General features: G+C 42.1%; 1 protein-coding gene across 1 annotated transcript in view; it reads right to left on the bottom strand.

Moving 5' to 3' along the window:
• Positions 1-17609, bottom strand: part of prkcz (protein kinase C, zeta) — a 122166-nt gene that overhangs the window by 97374 nt on the left and 7183 nt on the right. Inside the window, exons 3-4 of the mRNA XM_069169112.1 lie at positions 17009-17098; positions 15395-15445 (exon numbers count right to left, since the gene is read on the bottom strand). Coding sequence (XP_069025213.1) covers positions 15395-15445; positions 17009-17098 — 141 coding nt within the window. The remainder of the gene's footprint in view (positions 1-15394; positions 15446-17008; positions 17099-17609) is intronic.

Below are 17609 nucleotides of genomic sequence, written 5' to 3' on the forward strand. Positions count from 1 at the left end.
CCTACAGCCAGGCTGTACCACCAGGTGGAGCCGCTCGTGTCACACTTTGGGAATCTCTGCTTTAATAGATATTCTGTAACATAAAGGCTTATCAGTTAAAATATTTCAGTTGTGTGATGAGGCTTCCTGAACTCTTATATCTTTGGTGGAATGTGATTCATCAATCATGTTGAATTTGATTTGTTATACTGTATGTGCTGCCTTTTTTTTAACCTATTGGGAAATCATCTGTGGAAAATCCCGCCAATATTTTTTTCTGTCTTTTTTGTCTTCGATGGTAGGGAGCGGAGACAGATCGGAGAGGGGCGTATGATGAAAAGCAACAAAGATCCCCAACAGGAGTCAAATTAAGGACGTGGAAATTACATGACTGTCCAGTCTGTTCCCACGTATTTATCACTCCAGGACCCATTACTCAGGTTAGGAGATCATAAAGACACGTATATATGTATATAAGCTTATATATGTGTACTGTAGTAACCAGTCCCATTGTGACTGTCACTCATATGTTTCCACTGAACTGATGTCCCACAGATGCTGCACTGCAAACCCCCAGCAGCCCTGCAGACAGACTGTCACACAGACAGCGCCGAGCATTAGTTGTAAGACCCTCATCCTTTCTGATACCGTGACATGTTTTGACCTCTCTTTGTATTTCTGAGCTAAAGCTCTGACAGCTGGAGTCAGACCACGAACTGACTTACTGTGACACACTACCAGCCGACAGTGGCAGCAGAAACCTCCCTGCATTGTTTAGTTATTATAGTGACCATTATGGCAGGTTGTAAATGTGCCATGTGCGACAATTACAAAACAAGCAGGTGTCAGAAATTATTCTTCATATTAATACAATTATTGTCATTAGCCAGCTCCCCGTTAGCGGCATGCCCTCAGACTTGCTCGAGTTAAGGTTTGCTTATGTCAGCTAATGTTGATAAACATTAATTAATAACAATCAAAACTCACCCACACTAACTCCCCATCAAATGAACATATGTCATTATGTCCCTCGGCGCGTGTGTGCCACGGCATTGGGAACTTTAACTCGGGCAAGGCTGCATCCACACTTAATACATTTTTATTTTAAAACATAAACTTCTGCTACGTTCACATCAAGCATTCAAACTTTTTTGAATTCCTGCAATGGAGAGTTTTGCAAAAGCAGCTGACCACGTTTCAGTCTGATGGACCCAGGTTTGCATTTCAGTCTGGACGGGTGGAAACATTAACCTGACAATGATATAACACCGACATCAGCTTCCTGGTTGGGTCACATCAGCCAGAACATGTCCTTTCCTGATTCGTTATTCCACCATCAAGTGACTGTTGTCGTATGAAAACTACATCAATCTTGACTACGAGCAGCTAATTCAACATTAAAAATGAATTCCTCGGGCTTATTGTCTTGCGTGCTGTTAAACTCTGCGTTTTAACAAGCTCTCACCGTATCGCTTTGGTTTTCAAATACATTAAAAGAATTCAAATCACATGTTAAGGCTTGTGTTGCTGCCAAATGTATGTAGTTCCCACAGCTGCCGACATTCAGAACATTGACATTATTTATTATTTAGAAAAATGAAACTCTCTGTGTGCCGCAGAGATTCAGAGTTTGGATTCATGGCATGCCGGGGATGGAGAAGGGAAATAGTTTAAAGGTCAAAACACGAGCAACACTTATGAAGAACAGAAGAATAAAACCAATGATTGTTTCCCTTACAGATTATTCTTGTTGGTTTTTTTATTCATTTATTAATCATTTAGTCTAAAAAAAATGTCAAAATAATTTTTTGATTTTAAAATATTGTGGCATCTGCTTGTTTTGTCCAACCTACAGTACAGACCACCAAGAGTTTTCATTTTGGCGAGACGGATGACAATGAATCAGCAAACAGTTGACATTTTTGCTTGAAAACTTACATGAGAACATATTTTAAAAAAGGTTCCATGAGGCGACCTGATAGTGAAGTGGTGAAGGGGTAGAGCACATGAATGAATGCGTATGTCATCAGCAGTGAGTCCTCGGTTCATCCTGGCCGGCCAGACATTTAAAACATGTCACTGCTCTGTTTCCACACATTCTGATAAAGGGAACATGCCAAAATAAAAAAGTAAGAAACAGTTGCATAGGATGAAAAACTCCAGGTCTTACAGACACCGTGTTGGATTTTATGGTTTCCCTTTACAATATTTGACATTTGATAAATTATGAACAGATTATTATCTGTTAAGCAAAAAGTGCCAAAAACCATTTATCAATCACAGACATGATGATTTAGACTTGGCATAAGATCCCCTTCCATTCTTCTTAGGATACATCAGTTTAGCCATTTTTAGGTGTTTTCTGCATGTTAAGACGAATCTGAAATTTAAAGACTTGATAATATAAATACAGATATGTCATATTAAAGTTATATTATTATATAGGTTACATTGTATAGTGGCCAAGGTCCTGCCAACAGTGGCACAACGTAACATACAGTCTGAAGCTCATCCCAAAAATAAACTCGCTGAGACCTGCCACCCTGAAACAGTTTGAAAACTCCCTGATCCAAATTTAAACATCGGACTAACTGCATGTAGAATATCATCTAATTTCATTCATCATTTTTTCATGAGGTTGATCTGATCTGCTCTGGTACTTGACAAAGTCAGAGACATTGATATATTTCGCTACGTGTAGCTTGTGGATGGTAGATAAGAACGGCAGTGTTGTTCTGCACCACACAACAGCAATAAAATCCATCAAGTTCCGATTCACAATGAGAACACAGTATAGATCCAGTATAATAGTACAAAGCATTCACAACTACCTCTGAGAACATTGTGGCCACATCATTAAACAGACTTTAATGGTCCGCCGTGTTCCTAAAGGAGATGACTTTGGTCTGGAAAAGTCACTAAATGGGATTGGTTGAATGGCGTTCGCAGTTGCTATGCTAAAGTAATTGGACCAATCCCTAGCCTATACTTTAACCCTTCCCCTGCTGGGTCAGCGCCTCATACAAGGGATTAAAACTGTGTCTAACCCCTGGATTACTGCACTATATGATGCACGGTCCATTCTGAGTTTAAATAACACAGGACTCCTTCAAATGTAAGTCCGGTTTGGGAATGTAATACAACATCTTTTGATTTAATGAGACTATAAATAGTCACAGAGACGTCCACAGATGAACATTTTCATTTGTTACAAACTCCGCCAAAACTCCCATTGACCTTCACGGCATCAGGGAGTGAATTCTGAAGCATTTACGGATGCAAAACATGAGCAATGGGCTCCTGTTAAGAAGGATGAGGAAGGGTGAACAATAACATGCCCGATTATTGTTTTCTTTCCCCTCCGTTTGGTTCTGGGTTTCCTCTAAAGATCCCTTTAATATACGGTTTACATGTATTGTTGATAATAAAACGTACTGGTAGTATTTCTATGAAAACATTTGAACCTGCAGGTACAACTCATGAGCTCAGTGGAAGGTTTTATACTAAAGGGTACTTCTTTTAAAACTTCGTAAAAAACAATGTTGCACAAACGTACACGCATGTTCTGTGTGCTCGATGAGTTTTCCTGATTGTAGTTGACAAAGTCCTTACCTGCTATTGGGCGTGACAGTAATCTTTAATTCATCTTTGCTTGGTCTGGGAGACCAGAGATCTTTAACAGAAAACCTGCATTACAGTTTGAGCTGTGGAAGACGTGGCAAAAATCACCACCTCGTTGTATAGATCCCTGTCAGCTAGTTTTGACTATTTATTCAACATTGGTGGTGGAAAGTAACTACAATAAAAACCTGTATATTACTTGAGTTGTGTACTTACATTTTTTGCTACTTCATACTTCTACTTTCAAATGTAAACATCATATTGTTGAAACCACTACATGTAACTAACCAATACACTGTAGTTACCAGTTACTTTGCAGATTATTGTTTCAAACAAAATATGTGCGCTTTAAAAAAAAAAAAAAAAAAAAAACTGTTTTAGATTAAGCTACCAATGTGTCTATAAAGTGGTGCTAAGTTGCTTGGTCTTGGCCAGCTTCCAACCTGTGCAACACTTGAGCAAGGTATTTAGTGTCGGTCCAACACTACTGACTCACCGTAATGTTGGATGGGCAGACCTAAAGAGAGACGTCCATTCATCAATGTCTCTCTAGGGTCTAACCATCTAACTACCATTAATGTCTTTCTTGGGCCAACAAATACTCCACTGCAAACTAAATGGTTCCATCAGTGCAAAGCACACAGGCAATAGCTCATAACTGTGACCACGTGTGTTGGGATAGATTTCTTTTAGCCGTCACATTTGTTATTCACATCTCATGATGTCTACAGCTATGATCAATAGTGTACAATAAACAACAAACAATCTTTCCTTTAATACGACAGAGTATTGGTCTCTCGGGCACTGCCTGTGGCGCCACAGATCATACCTGCAGCTGCAGCTGCTGAATAATAGACGAGCACATTAAAAAGAGCAGAGGTGTTAAACCAGGAAGCTGTGTGACATCACACCCCTAAAACAACACAGCTGTGCGAGCCCTGAACCGGCTTTAGTTTGCTCCGTGCTGTTGTTGGAAGCCCGGAGTATTGTTTTCTCCTCGGGGGGTTTGGCCATAGTTTCAGTGCAGAGATTCATTCCTGCTAGTACATTATATAACACTATTGTTACAGATGCAGCAGATTTATTGGTCCCACTGTATGTTTTGCATGCAACAGTAAATAAATACTAGACTGCTACTCTGATGTGATGCAGTTTGTTGGATGGTTTCTGTAATACACCATTAACCTCGATTGATGCTGTTCTGTTTCAGTGTTCTGTAGTTTGAACGATGGTTTCAGTGCCAAAAACAACTATATTAGTAACTTTAATCCAAACAAATATGTTTGTTTGCACACTGATGATGGAACAGGAGGTAGGACTCTACTTTATCTCCTGATACACTGAACAGGTTGCCTTGTGTTTGAGTGAATTAGTTTCAGTGACGTTTCAAGCCCTGCGACTGGTTTCCCTTTTGATCCAAGGTTGTAAATTGCAGTCAAGATGTGCCTTCAGTGTTTGAAGTGTGGGTTTGACCACCAGCTTGATCAGTAGAGCTGCTAACATTAGCATCTTTATTACTTTCAGTAGGTACAGGTTTTAAAAATGCTGATATTCTGGTCGTGGTTTTTAGCAGCTTATCGAGGTTTGTCCATTGACAGCTTAACTTTAGGCTTTTTACAGTCACGTAATGAGTGTAGCTGTCATCAACTCGAGTAACATTCACCTGTGTCCACCTTCAGCCGAGCAGGAAACCAGACTTTCAGTGATAGAAAAATGCATGAGCGACTCTCTTACTGAGCTGAAATGAAACAGGTGCACAGGAACTAAATAAATAGTATTTTCTGGATGTAACCGCTGTTCTACGAGTATGTTTCTACTTTATGTTTCTACATACTCTACTACGAGTATGTTTCTACAGGGAGGCGGGAGGTCGAGTTGGCGGGGCGTCCCAACCTTTCAAGACAATGGTAGGGGAAACGCTGGTCTTGTATTGGACCACTGAAACGAGGCTGGCTGGTTGGAGATAATAGGTTTCCATTTTTTTGGTTAATTGTCTAGTATTCATCCCAAATTTAGAGCCAGCCTACCCCCATGAGGATTAAGTCCACCCTGCCAGCGCGTCACAAATGGCCGCTCATATCCCTCACCCTCTCTCTGACCTTCCCTCCTGTTTTCGAAGAAACTGGTGTGCACCGTTGGCTCTGGCAGCACAGATCCCAGACTGGATCCTTGAACATGATTCTTTGAACAGAGGGAGTGAGTCAATGAGGGCAGGGACTACGAGAGGAGGAAGAAATCATCATGACGGGAGCTATGAGTGTTTTTATGTCACTCCTTCAAGTCCCCAATGATTCCTCTGGGTTTACTGCTGCTGCTGCTGCTGCTGCAGGGAGCAATGTCTGACTTCCGTCTCCACTGCCACAATGATTTGTCTTTCTTCTAAGACCCATGCATCTAGCAGCTCTGAATGAGGCCGTCTGCTTGGCTGGACAACTACAGTCTTGTTTTTGTGGTTCTCGTGATACTCACCAAAGTCACTGGTGAATTTCTGGGAACGTGGCGGTATCGCAAAAAGTTCTGATTGGGCAGTGAGATGATCAGATAGGTTGTAAACAACAATTCAGTACGAAAACCAATTGTTTTCGGAGATGAATCTTAAACGCAAAACAGGAATTGGATCCGTAATCTTGTTGTGTCATTGCTCGTCTTCAATCTTTCGTCAAAATGAGTTGAGACAGCAAAGTACAATGATTATAACTAATTAAAATGATAATTGTGTGGAGTTGGGAGACTTGTGAGATGGACATTAAAGAAAGAATAGAAACAGTGGAGGCCGATATTTCCCGACTTTTAGTTCTATGGGTCAAGCTAAAAAATAAATTGTACTTTAGGTGATTTCTTTTTTTAACTATTAGAAAACTAATTTGAAAAAATAAAAGAAGATGAGAGAAATGGATGATCGCACATTACGTTGCCTCTACTTAAAAGTTCAACTACTAGAGCACATATAATAATATCTGTATGATATCCAGACCAGAAACATTTTGAATTTTGCAAATGACAGTGATTGTTTACATATTTCATATATTTGTACCTGACAAATCATGACAATATGCTTACAGTATATTATATACACTGAGTATTGGACTAAATACTGGTCAGACAGAAAGCGATATTGAGTTGTGGAAAACAACTCTTGTACAGAGAAAACAGTGATTTCAGTCCACTATATTTTGCGGTGCCGTGGAGGTAAACAAATCCTCGACTGACAGAAGCAATGTGATTATATCTCTGAATTGAGGCATCTCAGAGGATTACATCAGTCGCTACAATTTAAAACAAGTAATGAGTACACTGAAATTGGATTTTGAAAGTAGCTCCCGCCTCTCTGGCTCTAAGCCAGGCCTGATGAGTTTATGTAATCCCACAGTTTGCCAGTATTGAGGCAACTGAATGCATTCACTGTTAGAATGCAAACAATACACCACGGCAGTAAAGAAAGGTGACAAACTGAGGCTGTGATTTAATGGGGCTGAGTTACAACGACAAGCTTTGATCTTTTCAGTGCATTGGTTTTAGTACAGAATTGGTCATACAAACTCATATTATTCAATGTGTGTCCAGCAACAACCTTAGAAAATAGAAACCACCATCACTAATTGGCCAAAGGAAACTGATGTAACTATAAGATGAATCCCCTTGAGGCTGGTATTGTTGTGTTCAAAAGCCCATTTATAATTGGAGCATTATCTGATGTGATGAGGATGTTACAACCCGCCCTCCTGTCTGTCTGTGTTGCTGGCGAGAATGCCTTCTAGCAATGGCAGAGGCTTTTCTGTGCTCCAAGGTTAAGTAATAACAAACAAAAGCCCAACAGTGACAAATACAGAGCCTTTAGTTTTTGGCTTCTACTGTAAAATATCCTCTCACACCAGTTTTTTTTTCCCACTTGGAGGAGTGTGGGTGCATGCTGCGATGATAGGAGCTGATGTATGTGGTGTGTAATGGTACTGAGCCGGCATTAAGTGAAGCATAGCCGTACAACGGTCAGACGTGAGGAAAACAGGTGCCGCTCCCTCTTTGAATTAGTATCTCGTGCCGGCATGTGAATCATGAGGATGTTTCTTCATTCAGCCTGACAGACATGACAGCAGTCCATTGAGTCTGATGGTCTCTAGTTAACCAGTTTAACCACTAACAAGCTGATTGCAGCTCCATAATGCCGTCCCAATGGGCCCCATGGCAGAAAACTAAAAGAAAGCTAGCAGCACTGATAAACAGTCGCATCCACTAACAAGAGGAAATGAGAGCAGATGTAGTATCATGTAGCATTAAATATCAATAACTGCATTGCAGACTGAGCCGTTCAACCAAGCGTTTTCTATACAGTGCTATTAATAGGTCAGAGTCCAGTCAGCATAACTGACACACGGAAGTAACGTCCAACCACACACACACACACACACACACACACACACACACACACACACACACACACACACACACGCACACGACACAAGCCTACTCAGGCTCATAAATAGTTGGAAACAGGGGAGGGATCGATACAGAGGATGACTCAGATTGCACGGCCACGACAGCGCAAAACAGCCCCAAATGCCTCCCCCCAAACCAAATATAGCCTCTGAGATCTAATACTGAGCTCTGTATTCACCTCCCAGTGCTGCGGAGAGCAAGCCAAGGACAGGCAGGCTGCATGCTAAAGTGCCTTGTCACTTTGGGCAAAAAAAAAAAAAAAAGGGCTAAGTCGTTAGCACCAGCCCAGCATTGGAATGAATACACTGTAGCAATTAACACAGTGTCGTCCAGACAATGAATCGCGGCCTTGAAGGATGACTGTTTGGACAAAAACAGATGGACACTGGCCTTCTTCCCCTGAACAACAAAGTCAAGACAAACGGCTTCATCAGTTCAATTCAACAGATGGTAAAACCTGAGGTGAGAGCAATCAGAGGTGTTTTGCCCCACTTAAATCTCCCATTTGAAAAAGTTATTTTGTAATGATATCCTAAAGATTCCTCAACAGAGAAACATGTTAATTCAACAATGCTGTGTACCCTGAATCTTAAGGCTTTTATTCATTATGTCAGCTTTGATTCAGAGAAACATTTTTTCCCTCAGATCGGTACGGTACTTCTGACTCGCCAAAAACATATTCAATTTATTCAAATGCTCAGAGAGTGACAGAAAAATGGCAACAAAAATACGACCAAGTGTGGAGAGGATGAAGTCAGCTGATCAGGCTCGTTGTGAGTGGATGTAACTTGGCATCGTTCTTCGATCGATATGGAAAGCGTTGAGCGAATAGCTCCGAGCAACCACTACTGCCCGTGTCGGCAGGACTGCCATTTTCCTTTGGCGAAACAAAACAATAGAAAGCTCCGCCAAGGAGAAATCATCAAACAGGAGTTCAATGTCAGGCCAAATGAAAGGCACGAATCGGAATAGCATTTCAGTCTGATTATTGGACTAATGGCTGATGGCGCCAAAAAACCTGACACCTCTGAGTATTCAGTCTGCAGCAAATCACTGCATTGTTTCAAGGAAAATTCACAGATCAAAGAAAGCGTCAATCCCTCACACGAATCCTTTGCGTTTGCATTATTTTAAAGTACAAACTAAAAAACTACAATGACTCCTTGGGAGGGTTTACCTGAAATTTAAAAAACGCAAGAAAAAAAGGTCCAAACTAATGCAACAGAGGCAACAAGTACACAAAGTCCCAACTTCCCAATAACACAACGTGGTAGTGTCTCAATAAACACTCACTTCTTTCACACTTCATGCCCACAATTTCCTGCACAAGCCCTAAAAATTTTTTTATTTTCTCCAACCTAAGATAACCCTGATGACATCATCGGAGTTAATATTGAAAATAGCTCCTCCAGAACAACAGGAGACATTTGAGTTTTTGCAGGATGGGGCGCACTAACCATGAAAGGTCAATTGATCTTGATGTGTAAATACACTCTTTGGTGGGTAAGTAATAAAAGAAGGGAGAAAGAACATGTTGGGGTTATTGTACTGTTTGCTCTTCGAGCATTTCCTCTGTTTGTAGCATTGAGCAGCACTAAGCAATTCTTTGGAATATGCATACACACACAAAAACTCAGATAGATCTATCTATCTATATATATATATATATATGTATTGCATCACAGCCATTATATCAGGTGGATGTCACTCAATACAACACGTCTGAATTAAAGACCAGCACTAGCTGGATCTAACGCTTAAATCAGACACCACCATAACAATGCAACCTTCACACCCACACATGCACACCGACACCATGTCGCACTCATTGGCAGGTGCAGCCTCTGAGCGGCTTGCCAAACAGACAGCCGTCCACAATACAGGAGAGGAAACCACCCAGGAACAAGCACCAGCCATGCTAGCACGGCTAGCAGGTTGCGTTTACACAGTCACTGCCTGCAATGCGTGGCATGACGAGCGATAAGGTATGAATCCATCACACAACCTAATCATGGCTGAGGATAGATCTCCCACGAACACACACACACAAACACACACACACACACACACACACACACACACACACACACACACACACACACACACACAGGCGCACGAAAGAACCCAGGCAAGGACACATTCGTCCCAAAAATCCATTGTCTTGGTGTCTGGAGTGGAAACACAGATGGATGGATGAAAAGACGGACGGACGGATGGAAGGATGGATGGATGGATGGATGGAAGGAAGGATGGAGGATAGATATCTGATAGATAGCTCACCGGTTTGCCTTCTTCCTTTCTCTCCACCTCTTTCAGCACATTATCCAGTCTAAGTGTGCGTGTGTGTGTGTGTACATGTATGTGTGTGTATGTGTATGTGTGTATGTGTGGTGAGCCGGCGAGCATACACACTGCTACATCCCCTCCTCTCCCTCTCTCTGACGATCCCTCCCTCTTTCTCTCTCCTCCCCGGGATTTATTTAATTATTTCTCGCCTCTCCCGCTTGCTCGCTCACCCTCCCTTTCTCCCTCTCCACTCCCCCCTGCCCCCCTCCTCCCTCCCTCCCTCCCTCTCTCGTCACAGCTGATAGAGTCGACTTGCCTCTCTCAAGGCTCTTTAATTCTCTGTCTCTGTCTGTTTCTCCCTTCTGCTTCCAGAACTTGTTGTCCTCGATGAAGTCGTATCTCTGCTTTTTTTTTGGCAGAGCAGGCCGAGCCCAAAATAGAAGAAAAAAGAGAAAAACCAGAGTGCCTGCCTCGTATATTAGGAGCTGATATCTGCATGGTACAGTGCTCCCCCTCTCCCCCCCCCTCTCTCTCTCCCCCTGTCTTTCACTTTCACACCGTGTCCCTCGCCCGCCTCTGTGTGTTGTGTGATGCAGCAGCGCCGTAGGCTCCTCCCTGGAGAAACAGCGGTGGCACACAGCTGAGAGAAAGAGAGGGGGATGCTGGGAAAAAGTGGTGGCAATTGGGAGGAGGGGGAAAGAGGAGGGTGGGGCGATGGGGGTGGGCGGGGCTTGGTGGTGAGGGGGTTGGGGAGCGCGGGGGGGTGGGGGGGGGGGGTCTGTCAAAGAATCCCGTGCAAGGCAGGGCAGCCTCCGTTCACTGAGCGCATCATCCGGGATTTCAACACTTCCACCGCCTCCGTCATTCTCTTTCCACACACAGGGGGTCTGTACACTCTCCCTCTCTCCTCCCTCCCCCCACACACACCCACACACACACACATACACACACACACATTAAATCACACTTTAAGCCTGAAAAAAAGCCAGAGTCAAGTTGGTTTCTAAGGGGAGTCTTGTCTATCGTTGTCAGCTCTACCTTCTGACCCGTGTTTTTAACGGACCCGTGCCGGTTTAATGCATTGATTTTCACATCAATAAAACATTGCTGTATTTATCTTCATAAAATTTCCTTAAAGACCAATCAGCAAGCAGACTGGAAGACACCTATGGTAGAGTTTGACTCATCAGTCATCAGGTTTAATTTGACAGGAAATTAATTAGATCGCAGCACAGAACAAAGACAGATTCTTTTTCTGGCACAAAACAACAAGAGGAGTGACTGAGCTCCTGCAAACCAAGCGCTAGCAATCACAGTGTGATGGCAGGTAATGGAGGGATTGATAAGTTAATGGAAAAATCAGGTTGTTTTTGTGGGCAGCAGTGTTGGTCCACCACTTTGGTCAACACTGATTAATTGGATGGATTTCTATATTGGAGAGATCCTCTGGGATAACTGTACCTGTGATCCCCAGAGGACCAATCCAATAAATTTGGTGAATATATATATATAATTTCTTTGACAGAAATTAATTCTTCTCAGTATGGAGAAGTATTTATACCATTTGAGTCAATTTAAGTTAAATGAGTTTTAATACTTAACCAACCAATCCAACACACCTGAATTTCAAGATCATTAATGGCAGGGAACAGTGTTTGTCTTCAAGTCATGTGCAGTGTCAACAGTCACATTCAGCATGAACTCAACTTTTGTGACCCTTTGACTTTTCGTGAGGTGACATCTTCAGGTCAAAATGAGGTTCATGTGATAATTCCTCATTTCAAAATGAGTTACACTGTTGACTTTGCCTTCCGACACAAGGAAATGCACCTGCCAGAAAAAGCAAATACTTAACCTTTCAACAGTCTCAAAAACAAATAACAGAAGGCTCAGCAGACTGTAAAAAGAAAAGAAGCTGCACAAAATTTGTGAAAAACTCCTACTACCAGCTGAGGCTGAACTGTGTGAGGGTACGCTTGGAACAGAGAAAGCAAATAAAGAGAAAATAGTTCCTCTCCTAAAGGCAACAGTAAACAGGAGAGCTGAAACACTTTCAAGTGACCTCGTTGGTAAGATAGAAGAGCAGTGGCTGGAGATGTGACTGTACACTACCGGGGAAATCCCAGAAGGTATTTTGACCGACCCATTTAAAGGAGCATCCTGAACTCGTGGCTATAAAAAGTTTGCGCCTCTGTCAGACAACCTACCAATGTGAGTCATCGTTCTTCACACTAACTGCAACAGAGACTAAAAACAGGACATTCAGGTCTTTCTGACAGCTGTAACTCCAATAATTAAATAAAACAGTGCAGTCATAGAGCTCAAACTGTAAAGTACACAGATGTATGCAGATGTTTATAACACATAGCAGGTTTAACAATCATACTGTGCTCCCAAGCAGATTGTATAATATATCTATGCTGAGTTTGATGTAACAGTTAGAAGGGGCTGCTTGTTCCCTCTAAGGGGTCCGTGGCCTTAAACAATTTAAATACACATGATATATATTTTTTTCTACATATACTGTCATAAGTACTGTTATTTTGCAGCGTCGCTGCTGAATTTTTAAATTGTATTATTAGTAAGAGAGGAGGGTCAGTCTGTCACCAAAACACATCACCTATCTATGGTCTGTTATTTTTTGTTCACCTAGGCACAGCACAATGTTTGAATAGTCATTGAAATATAAAAAAATTTAATAGTATAAGCAACTATTGTTCTTCCTTTTTTCCCCATTTTTTTTTTACCGGCGCCTGTGTTACTCCCTTCAGAGCTACTAAACAACATAAAAAGAACAATAAATTGCTACCAGGCGTTCGGAGCTTTGCCAGATACAACTATGTGGCGCTGAGATCAGATGCTGCGGTGCAAACAGGTGAAACTTCTTCAAAAAATACATGAAGATGTGGTGCACCTCAAGGCTCTGGATGTCCGTGATCTTTAACCCGACACTGCATCAGAAACGGACACAAATCTTTTGTGGAAATCACTGAATGGGCTCAGGAACACTTCTGAAAGCCATCGTCTGTGAACAGTTCATCGCTGCGTCCACAAATGCAGGTTAAAGCTCGACCATGCAAAGAAGAAACCAGATAGAAACGTGATCCAGGAATGCCACTGCCTTTTCAGGGCCTGAGCTCATTTAAGATGGACCTATGCACAGTGGAAAACTATCATGTGGTCTGACAAATCAAAATTTGAAATTCTTATTGGAAATCTTGGACGCTGCATCCTCCGGGTTAAAAAGGAGAGGGACCATCCAGTTTACTATCAGTACACAGTTCAACACCCAGCATCAGTTACAGTATGGGATGCACAGTATTAGTGCACATGGCAAAGGCACCATTAATGCTGAACGATGTACACATGTTTTGGAGTAACAGAAGCTGCCATCCAGACAACTTCTTTCTCGGGGAAGGCCTTGCGTATTTCAGCAAAAACAATGGCAAACTGCATTGTGCACGTATTAAACCAGCTTGGCCCCTGTGGTGCAGCCCTGTCACCCATTGAAAACATTTGGCACATGACGAAATGAAAAACAAGACTCAAGAAACTGATGTCCTCAGTTCCCAAACGTTTAGTGTTTAGGGTGTTTGGTAAAAGAGGATGCAACACAGTGGTACACATAACCCTGTCCTTTCTCTATTTGAATGTGTTGCTGCCATCAAATCCAAAATTAGCATCTATTTTGCATAAAACACTAAAATTCTGTTTCAAAATTTGAATGTCATTATTAAATATGGGTTTACATGATTTGCAAATTATCACAATCTGTTTTCATTTACATTTTACACAGCGTCCCAACGTTTTTGCAAACGAGGTTGTAGTAAATATAAAGACGAATCCTTGAATGAGTAGGTGTCTGCAAATTTGATCTGGTTCTGCATATTCACAAATACTGCACACTGTGACCTTATAGAAGACATGATGTTCTTTCAAACCAAAACTATCTTTGTGGCTAAATCCACAAAGGAAAATTGGAAACTATCTTACCAAGTTTTGTTTTGTGCAATTTATGTAAACTGATCCTTCAATGTTTCATTATCTTTACAAATGAGCACCTACAGCATATTTTATCAGCAGATATCAGTGCCGAGTTATTAGCCTTGTAAAACACATACAAAGCCTAACAATGTAGGAGTAACAGTGTCTCCCTCCCGGATTCATTCTCATTCTCTCCTCCCTTTTTGTCCTCTCTGCAGAGAGCGGCTCAGTCCTCCCCTCTTCCAGTCATGTACATCAACAGTGAGCAAATGAGATTTAAATGGGAGAAAACACAGCAGGAAGCCAACGACTATTACTGCTATCCTACGTACAATGTCACATATCAACCACAGGGAACAGCAGGCAAAGCTTCACGGCACACAGACACACTACCTTGGTTTGTGTGAGCCTGTACATGTGTATCCTTCATTACCTACCGACAGAATGACAGTCACATTCTGCTCTTCACTCAGTCCAACCACAGCTCTGCCTCAGGGGGATAAAAAGAATTGGGCTCCACTCCCATCACACACATCACACACACACACACACGCACACGCGCACACGCACACACACACACACACTCAGGAGTGCAGTCCACAAGCTGCTGAAACATGCTGTCACAGCAAATAGACAGCGAGGGAGTGCAGCAAACAACATGAGAGTACGAGGTGGGGGGGATGCAGCACCCGCGGCTGCTCACATTACAGCAATAACTGCACTCGCATTCAAGTTTAAGAACGATCTTTAGGCTTTTTTACACGGCGCTCAGCATGAACATCGACCAGTCTGTCTGTCCACCAGGTATAAAACACGTATTCAGGTCAATCTGGTGATATTTGCTGCAGATATTAATGGCTCACAGGATAAATTACTGATGTTTAGTGATCTCCAACCCTCCCTACAGGCGGAAGCTTCAATTCTACAGAAGACAGCTTTACGACCACCTTACAGGATCTTCTCAATACAGAGTGCAGCAGGTGCGGATTTATATAAGGGACCTATCAAAAATATTACGCTATGAGGCCGAATTTGATTTTACGACACACAGTAACGGGTTAGAGAACGGAAGCAGAGCTGATAGACTTACTGTCCTCTCCAGGGCAGGGCATGCCAGGCCGCTCCGGGATGCTGGGGAAGACTGCAACACACAAACAATAAAAGGACGCTGACAATTTCAGTCTGCGGTTCTTCTGCTCCTGCAACCAAACGTTACGCCGTTTGTCAATGAAAAGTGTTAGGGAAAAAAATATTCTCTGACGAGGTATGTTTCATGACAAAAACAAGACTAAAACTAAATAAACAGTAGCATTTAAAAATGAGAACTATGATGAAATATATTTTATTGATTATCACCCAAATGAAAAGTAAGTAATAATGTAGAAGGGTCACAAATGGATTAAAGAATAACTACAGAATCAAGCACTGGAGCTCCTGAAAATGTAAGTTTCCTCCGCCGCCCAAAATATCTCATGTTCAGAAAGGGATTTAGTGACCTAACCTGTTGCTATACTGTCAACAGAAATGTATTTTGCTCCGCAGTTATGTCTCAGTCATGTTATCTGACAGTAACGTTTCTATGAAGGCAGCTGTTACCTATGATAAGGAAAGAGTCAGTTCCAGGATCAATGACAGCAGTCCATCTAAAGCTTCCTCTGGATCTTCACTGAGGATATTTCACTATGTTCTTTTATTTGATACAAATACAAAACCTGTAACCATGGTAACTGCAGACCACGATGGCAATCACTGTCGCCTCAAAATGCTTAGAGGGTAAGAGCATAAAAAAATGCACGACAAAAACGAGACTAAAATGTCATTTTTTTCTAGGTTTTTTTTATACTAAAATTAAAACATATAATTAAGATTTTTTTTTTTTTTACTGTACTCTATTAATCCCCGAGGGGAAATTATTTCGCAACAGCAGCATCCCGAGGGGGAGCTGCTGCAACAGGCTGCCACGACCGCGGTGCCAACTAACCTGAGGTGCATGTTTTTGGGTGATGGGAGGAAGCTGGAGAACCCGGAGAGAACCCACGCAAGCACAGGGAGAACATGCAAACTCCGCACAGAAAGGCCCAGGACTGGATTCGAACCTGGAACCTTTTTGCTGTGAGGTGACAATGCTAACCACTGCACCACCATGCCGCCCTAAAGATTTGACTAAACCTACAAATTTGAAAAGCACATATGAAGCTTTGTGTGATTTAGCTGTCTTTTATATACGGTTATGATGTCAGAGGTTTGTTTGGTAAAAGGTACAAAGCGAATGCTGAAGCCTGCTCGGCACTTCTTGTAGTTCAACATCATGTAGCTTTTGCTCAGGTTGTTGCTGTGATTATCTCAGTTGGTTGCTGATGTTGTTCACTGGCATACTTCGGATCAGATTCATGCTCTAAACGTGTACAGATGTATTTGAAAATGTGGCATTTTGTGTAAAGAATGAGAAAATATGTTATTTGTTTTTGTAGCCTGTGGTGCCAGCAGAAGTCGACAGAGAGGTAACTTTAGAAAGCTTTCTGAAACGGGGGCCTTAAAGAGACAGGAGGCCTGTTTCAGACAGTGGCTGAACATTAAAGGCCAGAATAAGGGAAAAAGGATTTTTTTTTTTTTTTTTTTTTTTTTTAAGCTAAAAATCATACAAAGGTATGTTTACAGAGTCCCAGAACAAAAATAAAGACCTGGCCTGTGTGTGGTAACTCACTATGCAGCAGCAGTCCAGACCTCTTCGTTCGGTTGTAAATCCGAAATGCTTCCTCCAGCTCCATTTGAGAGGAGATGGTACAAGGGTCCCCTACACACACACACACACACACACACACACACACACACACACACACACACACACACACACACACACACACACACACACACACACACACACACACACACACACACACACACACACGTCATGTGGGCAAAACAAAGAACTGTTGATTTTCCTCCTCACGTTGTTTCGTTTCATTTGAATAACTTAGTCTGTGGAAATTAAATTCGTCCAGAAGATAAAATGAAAATAAGCCTTTCCTGTCAAACATTTAACTAATACATCAGATTGATCTTTGGGTGGTGGCCAACAGTCTGCATGCTGCCAAAACATGGGTGACCTCCAACTCAATACTATGCCGGAACGCCTCACGTTGTTCCATTCAGACTTGGTTATTGTTCGACCTGTGTCAGCTGAACCTCCTTCACGACTCTCCTCTTGACTGCAGTTGGATTTGGATGTGACGCGGGTCGCTGATCCCGTGAATGGGGTCCTGGATACAGATTATCATTCAGGAATCTGATGTGAATGCTGACAG

The sequence above is a fragment of the Embiotoca jacksoni genome, unplaced genomic scaffold (assembly GCF_022577435.1).
Source record: "Embiotoca jacksoni isolate LCO1_2020_lvr unplaced genomic scaffold, fEmbJac1.0.p SCAF_43, whole genome shotgun sequence".
NCBI classification, from domain to species: domain Eukaryota; kingdom Metazoa; phylum Chordata; class Actinopteri; family Embiotocidae; genus Embiotoca; species Embiotoca jacksoni.